The 18,744-nt window shown below is 40.8% G+C and overlaps 1 protein-coding gene across 4 annotated transcripts in view; it reads left to right on the forward strand.

Annotated features, from left to right (window-relative positions):
• PDE7B (phosphodiesterase 7B) overlaps positions 1-18,744 on the forward strand; it is a 372,458-nt gene that overhangs the window by 229,122 nt on the left and 124,592 nt on the right. Inside the window, exon 1 of one of the 4 annotated variants that reach the window (XM_075597403.1) lies at positions 10,963-11,971. The exons of the other annotated variants lie outside the window; for them this stretch is intronic. Within the exon in view, the coding sequence (XP_075453518.1) occupies positions 11,734-11,971 (238 nt within the window). The 5' untranslated portion in view covers positions 10,963-11,733. Of the gene's footprint in view, positions 1-10,962; positions 11,972-18,744 lie in introns of those variants that run through there. 4 annotated transcript variants of the gene reach the window in all.

An 18,744-nucleotide genomic window follows, 5' to 3' on the forward strand; every position in this document is an offset into this window, starting at 1 on the left:
GCATTGTAGGAATATGAAAAAAATGAAAGGAAGGAAATCAAATATATATTTGTTACACTTTGCATGAGCTGGATTTATAATGTAACACAACCATATTGATACATCACGTGACACTAATTTGCATATTATCTTATATAGATGCTTTGCATCAGTGTGTCCCGATGTATCCTTTTTCACTTGTTTATTCTTTTCTTCAGCTTATTACTCCACACTGGGTTGTCGTTTTAGACTCCCGGTACTGAGGAAATTCATGAAGGGAATAGAAAAAAAAAACTACGTTACTTTATTGACAACTCTGCCACAGGCACATCTTTATTATATTAAATTAAATAAACATACACTGTTACAGTTTTCATGTGTTTTTGTACCACATTACACAGATAGTCATGCATTCCACGCTTTTTTATAATGATGTTTACTGTAATATAAACGCACACGCCGGCTCTGATTTAGGTAATAAACCTTTGCCAAGCCACACTGGCTTACACTGGCATCTAGAGTATATTGTTGTACATCTGCAAGGAGTTCTGGGTAGTTATACATTAGTAGATACCGTGCTTATTCGGGGGGATTGAAAACATCCGTCTTCCACCACCTATATTTTGAGTTGTGAAATATGTAATTGCATCTTTAAATGTTGTTTTTTCTTTTCTTGTTAGAAATAACTTTTAGATAGCAAAACCATTTTTTGCTAGAATATTAAATGGCAACATTCTTTGTTATCCCTAATAAAAACTTACAGATAGATGTAGGTATTTTTCAACTGAATCTATAGAGATTTTTCTTGCCATATCTTCCTATAAACCGCAGTATCTTGTGCTGTGTTTATTTTTATCAGATAGGTTAGGTACATTACCCCAGGCTTGCCAGAGGGTGTCTTTCGAGAAACACAAGCAGAATATTTGAGAACAAAATCAACGGGGCACAGAACAATGTTTCACATACCCCCTGCTGAATCAGATTATACCAGGTTCCCACAACTCAACATGTTTATTACTGACACGATAATACCTTCATTGTGGTGCCGAGAGGCACATTTGCAATCATCTCCTCCAAAAAGAATGCAAGAAAAAATATTCTCCAGCATATCAGAGCCGTAATGAGTACAGAAAGTGCCCAAGAATGTTACGAGTAGAGAGACTGAGGCCAAATTGTAGTTCTTCTTGTGGTTCATTTAATTGCATGGGCACGGTCTTCTTTATGAAATGTTTCATGTATTCACCATGTAGTGAATTACGAGTTATTGTTAAAGGTTCACTCGACCCCAGATACAATTTACAGCTAAACATATCGTTTGAAAGAATCAACAATTACTACCAAGTCTGTAAACGAGCAAGGAAAGTAAATAAACAATTACAGATTGTTTGATTAATTGATTGCATGCTGTGCTTGATTCATTTTTTTTTTATTAATGTATCTACTTTCCCATACTTGTTGTACTGACTTTAATAAATAATAAATCCATAAAAGTTTTTCCTCAAATCGGTACAGGCTTAGGTTATTTTTACCAAGGCGTGCTACGGTTTTCCATAAGATACCTTCCAGGCCCAGAAGACACCATACAGAATGAGAGCGGGCAGAAGGTTTCTTACAGTGCCGGATGGTGTCCCATGGAATATTATTATTAGTAAATATGGTCCTTTGTGTATACTGTACTTTGGCTGGATGTTAAAACATGCGTGCACACCTGGCAATGCTGAAAGCATGTTGCAGGCCACCATGGTATATAGTCAGTGTGACCAGTATGCCTGTACAGTTTGGCACAGCGGTTGCAGATATCGTTTGGAAACTGGAATGGACTTTCCATAACGGCTTTTTTTTCTGTTTCACTGAGGAGTCATATTATTATTGCAATTATGACTTTGTAGTGCAACTTCTACAGTATATACGCCTATTGAGAAAACACTTTTATATACATTTATTGAAAAGTACTCATCATACAAACCCCCTTGTCTTTAACATGAACTCCTTTTTGTGGCATAAATCTGGAATTTAATATAGCATAATCCTTTCCTGAAAATGGTCTGCTCCCCTCTGGAGTCATCTAATTTGTATTTTTAAATGAATTCGTGATTGTGTCACTTCATACACTTTTTTTCAGGTTACAACTCGCTGTCTGTGTCAGTATTTTGGTATTGCACAGCTCTTCCAGGCTGGTGAGGCCCGGTAAGATTAATGCAGCGGGAGTCCCAGTCAGAAGCAGGGACTTTAGCTGCATTAACACTTGTGGGAAATTAGTCTACTGCGTTTTTGCGTGTGGGGAAGCTGCGATCGAGCCTTGGTCAGGCTCCCTTCAGCTGCAGTTTCCTTGTGCCCAAATTCCAAATAAAGAAGACTCCGCCTGTATGTGGCGAGCGTACGGAGAACGTGTTTTCCTGACATCACCATAGTTTGGTGACCTAACTTGATTTCTACGTCATTCTTCTTATTCATTTACATAAACCTGCTAGTAAACTCAACTAAAAGCATGGGGAAAGTATTACATTAACTCCTGCCTATTGGGCCGTAATCTTTAAAATTGGCATCACGATAAAATGGCACGATTTACAACGTTATTGTTTGACAAGTGTCTTTTTGACACCCGTGACACAGCAAGATATGAATCTTATGTAGGCCAAGTGGGACCATGCATTGTAAAGGTACTAAACAGCCCACAAATTACAATTATGCTATTCCAAAACATAAGAATACAAATAAATAAACATCTATCCAACCAATCAATTAAAGAAATAAAACCAGTAGCCAACAAAACAAATTGATGGCAGGGGTAAAGTAAAAGCATTATTAATGCTGGCTGGCTAATGTTTGATTTTATAATGGGCAAATGCATTATTATCCATATGTGGATAATAGTAATTTTGTCCATTACTGTACTGTATGTGTTTGGGGGGGGGGGGATTGTTGGGGGTAGAGGCGGTGGGTGGTAGGGTTGTTGTGTTTATTTTTGTTTCTTGGGGGTAGGGGTATTGGGTGAAGGGGCTAGTAGCCCCAAGGATGGATGTTTAGGCCTTCCGGGGGGGGGGGGGGGGGTGTAGCGGGACAGGTTAACCCCTTCATTGCCATATCGGTTCCCACAGCTATGGTAGTGAAGGGGTTAATTCCTCCTGCAACCTTCCAGGCAGCCTGGGACTACTACCCCCTTCATCCACCCCCTCTGACCCAGGAAACAAGCTATTGAGGTTTAACCGCTTCATTGCCTTAGCGGCTGTGTGCTAAGGTAATGAAGCTGTTTTAATATAAATTTTAATACTAGTGTAGATGAGCAAGGGGTCTCCAGAGCAGAACCGCGTTGATTTGAGGTCCGGGGACTCCCTGCTTCCCGAGATACAGGACCCGTTATGGGGTGCCGGTATCTCCTATTTCAGTTAAGGAACGTGCCCTATATAGTTAGCGCCTATAGTAATGGCCCAAGATTGTTCTCATTCGGGAAGTGGAGTGAACATGTGCTTAGCAGGAGTTCTCAGAGTAATAGCTCCGGAGCACAATATTATCGGCCCCACCAGCAGGTCCTTAGTAATCTCCTGATCCAGTATGCAAAAAGAAGTATGAAGTACACAGTAAGGGGATACTGATCCCAGAAAGCAGGGTATATTCCTAACCGGGGCCCGCTTGAGATGGGGCACTAGTGACGCTATGCAGGAGATTGACAATCTAATCAATACTAAGGGAAACAAGCATAAGTACCTCTCCCCCAGTGTAGGAATGAGAACTACAATGGGCAGGAGCACATAGAAACGTTATGCTTTGCTACCAGTTAATATGTCTAACCTGAAGTATGTCCTTGTATGGCGAGCCTTATAAATGGCTGTGAATAAAGCTCTTGTTTGTACTATAAAAGTTCCTGCTGACCATCCTTATTCAATCTGCATATCCATGCCCAGACTTCACAGGCTCAGCACCCTGAACAGGTACGGGAGACTGAGCAGTGCCATGTACATAGCTCAACTCAACGTAAACTCCTTTACAGCTGCGCAAGGAGGATTGCATATTGATAACTTGAAGTCAGACTGAGAACACTAATTAATTTACTGCTTTTCAAAGCATTGTAGACCACTCTGCCAGCAAAAAGTGTAGAGCGATCAATGTCAAAGACGACATGAAGAAATTAACAACTGAAATAAAGCAGAGAGGGATTAAAGTCCTGTAAGATAACATATACATTAATAAGGAATACAGTATGTTTTATAATCCTCAATTTTGCCTCTCTTTGGTCTTACTTAAATTATGGGTGACAGAAAGAAGCACAAAGAACTACATAGTTTAATAGCCTAGAGGTCAGTGGAGGAAAAAAAATACATATTTCTATTATGCAGTAGAGTTGTTATTTTTTATAGATCTTTCTTGAAATATCAGTTGTAACTTGTTTTCATCAATATTTTCAGCACACAATCTTCATGTTAAATCCATTGTCTGTCTCATGTTGAAAGTTGAGGTTTGAAATGTCAGTTAATTAGAGCAGATGGAGGAGTGATAATATACAATAATTACAACATCTAATGGATTTATCAATCAAATGTATGCATGCCATAGTTCATAGAACTGTATTTTTGGCTTAACTAATATTTCACAATTTACAGTACATTGCCTGCATGTAGCATATATATATATATATATATATATATATATATATATATATATATATATATATATATATATATATATATATATATATATATATATATATATATATATATATATAGGAAACCAGGTGTCCCACCAAGGAGACAAAAAACAGCACTCAAGGTATATTGCAAAAGTGTATTTGAAAAAAAGCAGGCACATATAAATCCAACGTTTCGGTCCTGTATAGGACCTTCCTCAGGGGCGTCTTTATCTATATATATATATATATATATATATATATATATATATATATATATAGTGCAGAATAAATGAGTTCTTCAGTATTCGGTGATACCTTTTTTATTGGACTAACAATTTATGTCATAGGACAAGCTTTCGAGAGTTCTCCTCTCTTCTTCAGGTCAAGCAATACTGATATACAAAGGAATCTATGGCTAAAACAGTGTTTAATCCTTTGTATATCAGTATTGCTTGACCTGAAGAAGAGAGGAGAACTCTCGAAAGCTTGTCCTATGACATAAATTGTTAGTCCAATAAAAAAGGTATCACCGAATACTGAAGAACTCATTTATTCTGCACTATCGCAACTGGACTAACACGGCTATTTTCTGCTTTATATATATATATATATATATATACACAAATTATATGGTGTATGGTTCAAATACATAGGACAGAGGAAAGAAAACATCTACTATAATATATGGTCCCGAATAATTAGTTGTGATGGCCCCCAATTCCAATATGAAGCAACCCTTTCACAGGAAGTAGATGGCATGAAAAATATGAAGAAACAAGTTCTACTGTACTTCTTTCTAGTAATTATAGGATCAATATATTCCGTGTCTGCAGATAATGCCTAAATGCCCTTGCTTTATGAATACTGTACCTTCCCAAGCTCCAGGCGTTTCCAAACTGATAATTGTCTCTCACATTGAGGATTGTGGCTTTCCTATAGTTATATTCTATGTACACAAAGTGCATACAAGATACATTTGTTTTACCACAGACACCTCCTTAAGGTGCATTGCAATCGAGACAACTGAAAATAAAATGTGGTGAAGGAAGAGTGTCTCTAGCACAGAGAAGGTTTCATTTACTAAAGTGAATACAATGAATGTTATTTTTGTATTATTATTTATGGTGCCAACATATTCCGCAGCACAATACAATGCTGGAGGAAGGACCACACTGTATTCTTCTTATTTATTATTATTGTTTTTTTGTAAAGCGCCAACATATTCTGCAGTGCGGTACAACGGGGGTACAGAGATTTGATCATTACATTAACAGACTTACATACGAATAAGGACAAACACGCACAAACAGATACAAAGAGGTAATGAGGGCCCTGCTCGTGAGAGTTTATAATCTAGAGGGACTGAGAGACAATGTTGAAACACCTCAGGTGTGAGTATGATCCAGCATGACCACTGATCCCATTAAGGTTTGAGGACACAGGTGTTAGGGGGTGTTACATAGCGTATAGATTGGTCCAGCCGCACACAGCTGGTCCCAATTGGGTTGGGGGGAGGGGGGGAGTGAATGTTAGAGGTATGCCAAATAGGATTCAAGATGACCCCTTGGTGAGTTTTCAGGGATTTTTTTAAATGTCTGAAAGCTGGGAAAGAGTACATGGTAGAGAATGCCAGAGATGGGGGGAGGAGGGGGCAGCATGGGAGAAGTTTTGTAGGCGGGAGTGAGAGCAAGTAATAAGGCAGGAGGAAGGGCAGATGTCAGGGGCGTTAAGGGATATATTTGGTGATGAGCGCTGAGATTTAAGGTGGGGAGTGGGAGGCAGCGTTATTTAGTTTTCTTACTAAATTGTATTCTAAAGGATAGGGGAAGCCAATGTAAGGATTTGCTTAGTGGAGCAGCAGAAGTGGAGCAGTAAGTGAGGTAAATGAATCTGGCAGCAGCATTTTGGATGGATTGAAGTTGGGACAGATGGACAAGGGGGGTGCCAACTAGGAGACGGTTGTTGTAGTCATGGCGTGCCGAGATGAGTGAATTAGGGTTTTAGTTGCATCATGCATTAGAAAAGGGTTTATCCTGGCAATATTTTGGAGGTGGAGATGGCAGGACTTCGTGAGGGACTGAATGTGTGGAATGAAGGAGAGATCATAGTCAAAGACGACCACAACCACAACCAGCTTGAGCTGTTGAAGAGATTGAGTTGTTATTGACAGTGAGGGAGCGTTTGGGTGTAGGGGTGGCAGTGGAAAGGGGAAAGAGAATTAGTTCTGTTTTGGACATGTTAAGCTAACAGACGGGACATCTTCAGGAGTAGACATGTTCAGGTAACTGTGGGAAATCCAGGAGGAGATTGAAGAGAGACAGTTGGAGACACAGGACAGGAGACAGGGAGAGGACAAAGCCGGAATAGTATGTTTGGGTGTCATTGGCATAGAGATGATACTGGAAGCCAAAAGTGTATTAGTTCATCAAGAAATAATGTGTAGAGTGGGAAGAGCAGAGAGCCAAGACAGAGCCTTGTGGGACCCCAACAGAGAGGAGGGAAGAGGAGGAGACACTAAAGAAAGAAACAAGAAAGGAATGGTTGCATAAATATGACATGAACCAGGAGGATGCTGTGTCATGGAGGCCAATGGAGTGGAGAGTTTTCAGGAGAAGGGGGTGATCAACAGTGTTGAAGGCAGCCGAGAGATCCAGGAGAATTAGTATGGAGAAGTGGCCCTTAAACGTAGTTTTTAGTTGCTCATTGGCCACTTGTGTTAGTGCTGACTCAGTGGAGTGTATACAGTAGGAAGGAAACCAGGTTGTAAAGCGTCAAGCAGGGAGTTAAAGAAGAGAAAGTAAGTCAGGCAGTTTTATACAAGTCACTCAAGCAGCTTGGAGACAAAGGGGAGAAGATAGGGCAGTAATTAGAGAGGGGGGCTTGGTAAAGAGAGGGTTGCTTTAGAATGGGCATGACGAGTACATGTTTAAAATGAGATTGGCATGTGCCGGAGGTGAGGGAGAGGTTAAAAAGGTGAGTTAAGATGGGGCTTAGTGTGCCAGAGATGGAGCGCAGCAGATGTGAGGATCAAGGGGGCAGATTGTAGGGCAAAATGATGAGACAAATATGGAGACCTAATTCTCAGTCACAGGGGAAAATCAGCTGAAGATGAATTTGTGTGTGAGGGGAGGTAGGTGATGCATATAGAGCTTGACATGATGAGATGTCATTTCTGATTGACTTGACCTTGTCTTTGAAGTACATGCACATGTAACATCAAAATACAGTACCTAGACTGAGAGTTCTGCCAGAGAATGACCTAACATTTTAACAAACCGCATAGGATTTGAAATGCTATAAGAAAGGCTGTGAGTGCATCAGAAGCTGAAGCAGCAAACCTGGCTTATTATTATTTTAATTTTTGACCCCTCCTCTCCCCCTTAAAAGAAATTAAATAAAAATTATTTATATATATATATTTGGTGCCGCGATGGTACGCGGTGGCGGCGATGCGTTTGGGCAGCGCCGATTGCGGCTCTGAAAACAGCAAGTAGCCTGGGAGGATCCTGAATGGGACACCCGCAGCGTTAATCCTTTAGACTCATCATCAAGAAGCCGAAGAGTGTGAAGAGGCTGCGCAGAAGTGTCCCAGGGAGAAGCAGTCTCTCTCCCGGTCTCCCCGAGCAGCTCTGAAGGTAGGAAGCACTGAGAAGCAGTGTCTGGTCTGTCCAGCCCTTTGATGATGTAGATGCCTGAATATGGGGCTCTACGTCAGGAGGGGAAATACTATAGGACTATATTCGGTCATCTACATCAGCGGTGCGCAAAGTGGGGGGCGCGACCCCCAGGGGGGGCGGGAGATTGTGCTTGGGGGGGCGCGGGCAGTTGCAGAGGCCCCGCGCTCTTCCCCCAGGCATTTAAATTAAATGCTGGGGGATCGCGTGAGGCCCCTGCAACTGTTTACTTACCGGGATTCAGCAGTCTGTGTTGCGACGCCGCGGCACCATGTGACCTGACGTCACATGCCCACGCAGCGTCATCTGACGCGGATAAAGGTAGGCAGGGGGGCGCGAGAGCCGGGGGCAGAGAGACAGGGGGGCGCAGCACAAAAAGTTTGCGCTCCCCTGATCTACATCATCCAGGGGGCGTGACAGTAGACTATTTCACTACATTGTAAACAAAAGGCTTCATAACCATTTGTTCACCTGATTGCTACAATACATCTACAATGCTGTATGACTCGGAAGCAGGTACAGTTATGTCTTTGAAAAAATATCACACTAATCATATTGGATCTGTAAAATAACCTGCAACAAAATTAAAAACATATATAGCTATAACCAGTGTTCGACAAACCTATACATTTGCTCGCCCCGGGCGAGTGGATTTAACCCCCGGGCGAGTAAATATTGGCCCAAGCAGCACACGTTTGGTACTAGGTGGCGAGTAGATTTTTTGGTGATTTGCCAACCACTGGCTATAACTGCATCAAATCAACATTAGGTGAGGTTTGGGTGTTCATCAAGCTTAGCAAAAGTTAGAAAATAATAGCCACGGGTTTTGAAGCGACCTGTAACCCCGGCCACACTTTGGTTTATCATTAGGTCAGAAACCATCACAACTCTGCCTTGGAATCTTCTGGTGGAGGATACATTTCCTAATACTAATCCACATTAGGTTAATGCAGAACATTCTCATGCCAGGACCTACGGTATTTTAACATACATATGTAGAACTGTGAGTTTCCAAGAGTTGTTATTCTCCAAGAGATCCCCTGAATAAAGTAATGGAGAAAACATGTTTCCCGGGGCCTTGCAGCTATACAAAAAAAGGAAGTCTGTTTTAAACAAAACTCCTTACAAATGTGTTTTTATAACATAAAAGTATCATAACTGTGGTATATAGAGAACCTTGACCTGCTCTTTCAAGGAATTCTGCTATTCTGCAATCAAGCACAAGGCAATTGATTTTTAAGGGCACTTCTGTAAGGAGATGGAGTATTGCAAGACTGGAAACGCGCAAACATTTTCAGAACTCGAGTAATAATAATGTCACGATCATGCAATTCTTTCTAGCTACTTCCAATTATAAATATATGAAACACAGGTTTCAGGTCACCACACAAACAACCACAGCATCCTCCAATGCAAATTCATCAAAACTGTAGCCACCTTTAAAATCAGACCAGAAAGACACAAATTGTGGTACTAAAAAAAACACAGAAGATTATATTTTACTTTAAATATTATGCTTTCATGTATTTTCTGTTATAAATGTTATCAAATGTAAGAGTAATTCGTAGACCCAGATCAGCAAAGCTCTATTGTCATTTAAAGTAGTGTTAATCTAACCTAACTTCACATTAACAATAATGGTGTTAAATAAACTTCACAGGACAATCCTATAATATTAAGCCATGTTTTTTTCCCCATAAAGATCAAAGCATTAACTATAACACACATTAGTAACTATGACATACATATTGTATGCAAATGAGGCTGCATCATAACATTGCATATCAACTAAATACTGTTAAAGTGAACAAGGGGACTTCACGTTACGTTATAATTATACCAAAACATGGAGTTACTCCTTTTCATGCTCCCAAATATGGCTTGTGCAGTGTCTGGATGTGTGTAACACCACAGTTAGGCCTCGGATACAGTGAGCGCACGCGCGCAACAGAGCGCATGGCATCACGCGCGCCTGTCGGACAAGCGATCTGTGGCCTGTGATCCACAGCGATGGGAAGGCGTGGCCATGATGTCACGTGAGCGATTCGCCCTCATTGGCTGAACCGCCCACGTAACCCGGCCATTGCGCTTTATCGCCCGCTCTATGGCCTGCCTCATTGAGGTGCAGGCTTTTGTTTGCGCTGTGCGCGCAGTATTGACGCGGCCTTAGGCATAATCTAAAGAACATAAAGAACATAGCGTTATTTCCAGCATTATTTCCATCTTCTCTTCTCTCTCTCTGCACTTCAGCAAAAGCCCTATTTTGGGGTCTGTATAGGAGTTACTTCAAGATTGACATAAAAACACGTTACTGATACATAAGATAAATGTCTTGACATTAAGACTGAATGAGATGTAGTTTAGGCTTTGTTTTCCCACAGTATAAGCTTTGAGGATACCGTGTCAACTCAGGGAACATAAAGTACATTGCTGTTCTAGGTAACATCACATTAGGAGTCCTGACTTAACAGAGCTTTGTGGATTTAGGCCAAAGATTCTAATATTTTGGCAACTTGCATAGGTAAGTCTGTTCTGCATCTATTGATTCTGCACTCCCCCTTTCCTGAAATGACATTATTTCCCCCACTTTACAAATTCCCTTCCACAAGCTTCGGAAAATCTAGCTGACAAAAAGGAGGCAGAACTCTTTGCAAAGTTACACAACATTTACTGAGCGTGTGCATGCAGATCTGATTCACTTCTCTCTCTGCTGACTCTGGAATGTGAATCAGTGTTATTTGCTTTCCAACTGAAGTGCACCTTAATTCCAGGCTAATAAAGGGAGCCAAGCATACTTTTGGTTCGATTAAAACCAAATGACTGTGGAAACAAAGAGGAAAAAAAGGTAGAGGTTATTAAATTGCATCACAGCAGATCAGCTTTAACAGCGTTTTTAATGCCTTCATGATAATACAGTCAGAGGAAGGAAGAGTTGGCCCCCTTCCAACATTGGGGGAAGAGGCAGCTGGGAACTGCTCTTGCAGGCTGCAAAGCTTCTCAGTCTATCTCATTCTGTTTGCACTGCAGGGTACTGCTGAGCTGTGCTCGCTATAAACCTGTAGCTTCTTTGTAGTTCAACTGCAGCAACAATAAGAAGAAAATATATCCTAACAAGGGAGAAAAAGGAGAAATGAAACCAAGGCGTGAAAGAGAAGAATGCATTACTGACTTCTGCAAATATACCAGCTCCAATCTGGGATGTGTTAAGTGTGTCAAAACGATTTGAAAGAGCGAGAAAGAAAATTGACACTTGGTTCTGCATCCCTGAGGGGAAAGAAGAAGTCTCAACCCAGCAAGTCACAGAAGGACAAATCCTGTGCAGCGTTAACCCAGAGGTTTTTTGTTATCTCGCCTCTATCCTTGCTCAGTGTGTGGGTTTCCTCTGTAGTAGAGAGTGTGACAAGCACTGACAGTGACAGACGCTGTCTGTTTTATCACAGTGCAGTGAGGGGCAGGATGCCAGTGCTGGACAGGTGCTTTAACTCAGCGGAGCTAGGCAGGAGGTGGAGGACAGGTGAAGAACTTCTGCCACCATCCATGGGTAGTTTAGCAGCCTATCACCCAGGAAGCCTGGCCTGCGAATTGCCTGAGATAATAAGGATGGTGAAACTCCTTTGGAAGTCGAAGAGTGGTCTGCAGAGTGTTAAGCAGAGAGAGCTCCTGGCCAATGAAGAAGCACTTGGAGGTTTACCAGGTAATGTAAGATTCTAGAGTGCTAACATGATATACATGTTACAGTAAAGTATTGGCACAACTACCTGATCTACACTATATTTAAGTTATACGATTTAAAAAGGGTGATACAAAAAAATATTCTTAAAAAAAAAAAGTTAATGTGTAGATAAATAAAAAGGAGAGATAACTCCACAGCTTCCCCCTTCCCCTGAACTGTCCAAACTTCACTGAATATGCAACATGCTCTCTTGTTTTACGGAACATATTTTTGTTTTGTTTTATACGTTTGTACTCCCCTCACTGTCCGCAGTATACTGCACATTTGCATCCGGCACTAAAATAGTTAAGCCTTCTGCAAACATGTTACTCTTCTCTTTTCCATATTCTGGGCATATCTGCTTTTATATTTTATACTTTAAAAATATATATTATTTCTTCTCATTGTATTAATGGTATTGTTGCCAAAGTTCTTACATCTGTATTATAGGGTTTCTAAGGCGACATTTTAAAAATAAGATCTTTATTAGTTTAGAGATGCAGCGTTTTCATGATCCTTGGGTTTGAAGCTCACAAGACTTACTGTATGGTCTGTATCCTACATTTACTTTTCTATTTCATTGTGCATTCTTTGAATACGTTCAGTATATTGTTCTGTCGCTGTCTTTATCAGATGTAAATGTTAACCAGATCAGAGTAGATGTTAACCTAACAACAGGATGGAAGAATTCTGCATTATTCTAGATAGACATTGTTTAGCTAGTTGTAGACTAGAAGATTGCAGTGTGACTTGGAGCACTTTAATGGTGTTAGGTGGATGCTTTCCTATCACCTTTCATCTCATCCTTTCCTACTGTATGCATTGTTGGCACCTGGTTATGGCTTATGGTTGCTTGGTCAAATATCAGGCAGCTACCCACAAAGTCCTTTTTATTGCAATTGACAAGTGTTATGTATTCTTGATTCTGCTATCAGTTTACCAAGATCTTTTGCATGGCAAAATGTAATTAATAGAAATAATTAATAATTAGCAGAAACAATATCATATCACGGTGACAAACATCTTGGAAAAACAAGTGCTTCACTGTCCTATAACTATAACATGGCATAACAATAAGGGTAAAGAAGAGTACCATCCTTTTAAATATGGGGATAAAGCTGATTAGAGATACTGTACACAGCGCTTTGTACCTTATGCAATATTATCAGCCTGTCTCCATGTCATTGTTAGTTTGTGGTCTAGCCCAGTGGTCTTCAAATGGGGGTCCGTGTCAGAATTTTGACCAGTCCACGAAGGATCACTGCCACGCTCCCACTCCCCTCCCGGGCAAATTCCTCTTCCCTCTGATTGAGAGAGAGGAGTCGAGTGTGAGATGGAGGGGGGGGGGGGAGAGTTGAGTGAGAGGGAGGGGGATTGAGTGAGATAGACGGGGATTGAGTGAGAGTGGAATGTAGAGTGTGAGGAGTAGAGAGTATAGAGTGTGAGGAAGGGGGGTTGAGTGAGGGAGTGGGGTTGAGTGTGATGAGAGGGATTGAGTGTGGAGAGGGGGGGTTGAGTGTGGGGGTTTGCATGATGGAGGGGGATTGAGTGTATGGAGAGCCATGTTGAGTGAGAGGGTGGGGGATTGAGTAAATGTAAAATTTTGATTTGATTTAAAAAAAAATGATACATACGGTAGTGTATTTTAAATGTCATCCCTATTACAGTATTAACCGTTCATACAATTTTATTTCTTTTTTTTGCCAGTCTTCTTTAGGCAAAAGCTTGGAGACCGCTTGTCTAACCCACTTTTTCCATTTTCCATGTACTAGTGATGACATGATCCTGAAGACGGAATATACTGTTGTCATCTTAAAGGTTAAAACTGTGAGCATGCATATACACCATTTCTACATCTTGATTACTTCTTGCTATCATTTAGTGTTGGTTACATATGAGATTCTTGTACTTAGCCACGTGTGGTGGGGGATGATTACATGTGTGTATGTATGTGTGCATATATATATATATATATATATATATATATATATATACACATTACCGCAAAGCAGCAAAAATGAGACAGCACTCAGGTGAATGAAAATGAATGTATTAAATACAGCACATAACTCCAACGTTTCGATCCCACAGGGGGATCTTCCTCAGGGGACTTGCTTGCTTGCAGTATGATTGTGACAAATCTAATATAGGGTGCTTTTCCTGGTAATGTACAGGTTAATAAAACCTTCAATTAGACTTAGAACTATGCAACTAATTTTGACAGATTTACTATAAATCATTCTTCCTGGTAATGCACAGGTTATTAAGAATTTATATTAGTGTTAGGGACCCTTGAGATGTGGTCTGCTGTGTAGTGGCTCAGGGGCGTACAACACTTTGGCCAAAATGTTAAACTAAAAGACCATTTTATTTAATAGATATCTATACATATATATTTAGGCACTGTACCGTGTATAAGTTTCACTGGACGTGCACTGAGCTCTGTCTGTGTTTCATGTTCTGTCTCTAATTTTAAATATATACCCATGCTCAGTAGCACTCCTCTGTGACACCTATATGCTTATATATATATGTTGTGGTTATTTTGGGGGTTGAATATGAGCTTGCAGGTGTCCTGTATGTTATATATATATATATATATATATATATATATATATATATATATATATATATATATATATGTTATGGTGGGTAAAAAAAGTGACAAAAACCCTCCACAGTAAAGCATAAAGCAACTGTAAATATTACTGTATGTTCATTTGCATGTATTAGACAGCTCTGCAACCCTGTCTTTCCCCATTGTCACCCAGCATACAGCGCTTCCACTGCAGCAAGGGATTCTGGGAAATGACATGCAAATGAGCACACAGTGCCACCTTTTGTCTCAAGCTCGTATTACACAAGCAAATCCTCAAGCCAATGCATACTGTTTTAAACACAGCTTTTAGACAGAGGCTGGGATGAGATGCAAAGCCAGTAAACCCACTCACAGACATGTTTCAACCTTGATGGGTATCATCAGTGTGAGGTTGGTTGTGCTGGCTAAGCATGTTTGAGACTAGACTAGGTATTCACCACAATTATTAAGGTTATGGTGGGTAAAAAAAGTGACAAAAACCCTCCACACTAAAGCATATAGCAACTGTAAATATTATATATATATATATATATATATATATATATATATATTATCTCTTGCTGTGCATGTAATGTCTTGTATATAATGTATACCCTGTTCACTTATGTAACTATGTATTGTAACCATGTATTATTTGTCATCGTAACTCTGCCCAGGACATACTTGAAAACAAGAGGTAACTCTCAATGTATTACTTCATGGTAAAACATTTTATAAATAAATAAACACTTTTTTTTTTTTACTTTAATTATAAATGGGTAGTTGTGTGAGCATACAGATGGCAATTATGGTGGTAAAATAAATACAACCTTAACTGAATGTACATAAAGTTTACATTTAATTTTCTGCTTCAGTCTTAAGCATTTTTATTGATCACATTACATTAGATTAGATTTTCATTGCATGCCACTGTTTTCATATCACTAATTGACTATCATTCAAACATACTAAAAATATTCTATAACAATTCCTGCCCAGTTAATATGCATGGCTTTGGTGTTTAGTGATCCATTTGGCTTTGTTTTACTTATCCTTCTGAAAGAGTTATCCCCAGCTAGATCCCAGAAAAAAAGTTATTGGTGGAGGCGTGTAGAGTACAGGAATTCAGCTGTGCTTGGGAGACCACAATGGTTAAAGGGGATCTAATGTTTTATAACAGCTCAAAATATATAAAACAGGGTCAGCCAAGTGGCCCTCATCTGCCCGATTTCAGTGTTTCTGTTTCTGTGCTAATTGGCCATCTTTATAACAAAAATTACGTTTACAGATGCCCTTTTCAGCTAAGACACTGAAAAATAAATAAATGAATTCTTGGAGTTCTTACCTTGGCCCCACGCTCTGCCTCTGATAGGACTTAGGCTGTGCTTATACCAGCGGCGCGCAAGGGCACGACGCCGCGCACCGCCAGAACAAATTCATGATTTTTAATGTGCATGCACATACTGCTCGCGACCGCGTGCGGCATCCAAGCACGCAAATTCAGATCTCAGAAATTTATTTTCCCGAGCGACGGCCGCCTCACGTGAGCGGTTCAGCCAATGAGGGAGAAACCGCTCAGGTGACATCATGGCCACGCCTCCGCCATGCCTCCCGATGCCTTCTGCCTGTAGTGCAGGTTTCGGGCATGCGCATTGCCCTGTGACGTTACGAGGGAGCGTGCGCGCCCTGGCGGAGCTGATATAATCAAGGCCTAAAAAGTAGAAGAGCTCCAGTTCTCTGCAGTGACAGTACTCAGATTAGTATCAGAAGATCTGTGTAATTTGCTCATTAAATTCCCAGAAATATTTAGCAATAGTATGATATTAAATATCATCATAGCAAAAGATTATGCTTAGGAATTTCATATACTTTATTACAAATGTATGAAATTATGACAGTTCAATTCTCGTGGGAATTCAAAATGTTTTGCAATCTCTTGTTTTGTTGATTTGTGAGTGAAATTCTGGTGACTTCTAGAAAAAGGTTGTTCAACATATCTACACACTGCTGAGTCCATAAGGATTAAATAAATGAACTCAAGTGGGTTGCTAGTTCTGTAGTTGGATAATGCAACAAGCTGTAGTTTAAAAACAACAATTGTTTCAAAGGGAGGAAACTAAAAGTGGCACACTTGGTGTTTTTATTTGTGTGTCAAAGCCTAGAATCATGTGGTCTGCACTCCAGTTTCAAGAGTTCCCAAGGAGTCGCTAAGCTTCAATTAGGGGTTTTTGCGCTCTACCCAGGAGTGGTCGTACTACCAAAATCTCTTCAAGAACAAACCAGCAAATCATCCAGGAAGTCACAAAGAACTCCAGAGTAACATCAAGGGATCTGCAGGCCACTCTCACCTTGGCCAATAGGAGTGTTCCTGACTGCACTATCAGAAAACACTGAACAAGAATGGTGTTCATGGAAGAATAGCCAGGAGGAAACCACTGAAACAAAGAATAAAGCGCAAGAAATAATAGGATATAGTCAAGCTGCTGGTAGAACACCAACGGTCTCCCCAAACTGTAACTCTAACAAAACTAAACCAAAAAGTGCTCGTGTGCAAAGTGACCAAAAATATACAGTGAAATGTGCATATAGACTCAGTGAAAGATTAACACTGAAAACACATAATACTGTTACTCCATATGCAGGGATCCTCTGGTTCGTGGACTCCTTGTTGTCCTCATATGAAGAAGAAGACACAAAAGCAAAGGGTATAGTGCCTTAACATTTTACTGAAAGTAACAAACAACACAGAGGGGAAAGGAAAAAACCTCACACTTTCCCTGCTGGTAAGTAAGCAAGAAGTGACTTTGGGCGCACTTCAACCCTCCTCCCGAATCAACTGCTCGGCCTGCAGGTACACACGTGTACCGGTTTCCCCCGTCAGCATCTCTCACCCGCGATCGGAGTCCCCCGTCTGTTCGGCGCATAACAGCCGTCTCAGCCAATCAAGATCTCACAAAGGTTAGTGTAGGGTTGACACAGTGGCCTCAAACAGTCAAAAGGCCCAACGCGTTTCATCATACGACTTCTTCTGGGGATAACCTGAAAACTAACACCCTGCTATTAGTAGTAATTTAATATGGATAGCAACCGCCACTGGAAATAAGAGGGGGTTAACTTTGCTGTCCTTACTCCCATATGTTGTAGTTGAAAGGGGCACTTGCATGTTTCTAGGTACTCAGCTGCCATGGGTGCTCCGGCTGCCACAGCAACCAGCATTCAATCAGGAAAAATATGACTCCCGAAGACTTTTTGAAACATTGAAGAATTTATTGAGCTATCAGATAGTGTTGGACCGGGTCCTACATTTTTTTAAAACCGGGTAACGGGTACCCGGAGGATTTGGCACCTTGCACCCGGCCGAATACCCGGCTTTTCACTTACCTGGGGGTGGAGGAAACTTACCTGGGGTGGAGGAAGCCCGCGGCGACATCTGAACAGGTAAGCAGAGGCGCGGGAGCTGCAGGACTCCATACTGCACTGTGAGCTGAGACCATGTGACCGGCTGTCCAATAGGAAAGCTTCTTCTCCTGCTCCGGTCACATGGTCTCAGCTCACAGTGCAGTATGGAGTCCTGCAGCTCCCGCGCGGGCTCCACATGACTGTGATGCTGCCCCACCGCCCCCGCACCTCTGCTTACCTGTTCAGATGTCGCCACGGGCCACCTACTTAGCTACAGTATGTATGTATTTCCCTGGTTGTCTTTGCGAACTGAGGCAATATTGATACATTCTGCGTATTCACAGCAATGAGATATGCCATATAAATCATGTTGACCTAAATGACTGTGAATGATAAGGGTGAAGGTTTATCAAAATGTACAGATACAAAAATATATAATACCAGTATGCCTAGAGTCCGGGACCACAACTTTTTGGGCAATGCTCATTTGCAAAATTCAGAAGGAATAAATAATTCACTAAGGTACTTATAAAGAAAGATTTCTGATTCAGAACTACAGCCATCATCATGGCAGGTCCATCATCATGACAGGTCCATCATCATGGCAGACACATGATGGATCTATATCTGTTACCGTATATTGCCCTATAACAATTACATGTGAAATTATCATGCTTAACAATGTTGAAATATCTGCAGCTATATTTCCTCACTCTGCCTTGTAAAACGATGTGAAAGTGTGATGAGGTAACTTTCACATAGCATTATGATTCCCTTG

The sequence above is a fragment of the Ascaphus truei genome, chromosome 4 (assembly GCF_040206685.1).
Source record: "Ascaphus truei isolate aAscTru1 chromosome 4, aAscTru1.hap1, whole genome shotgun sequence".
In the NCBI taxonomy this organism is placed as follows: Eukaryota; Metazoa; Chordata; class Amphibia; order Anura; family Ascaphidae; genus Ascaphus; species Ascaphus truei.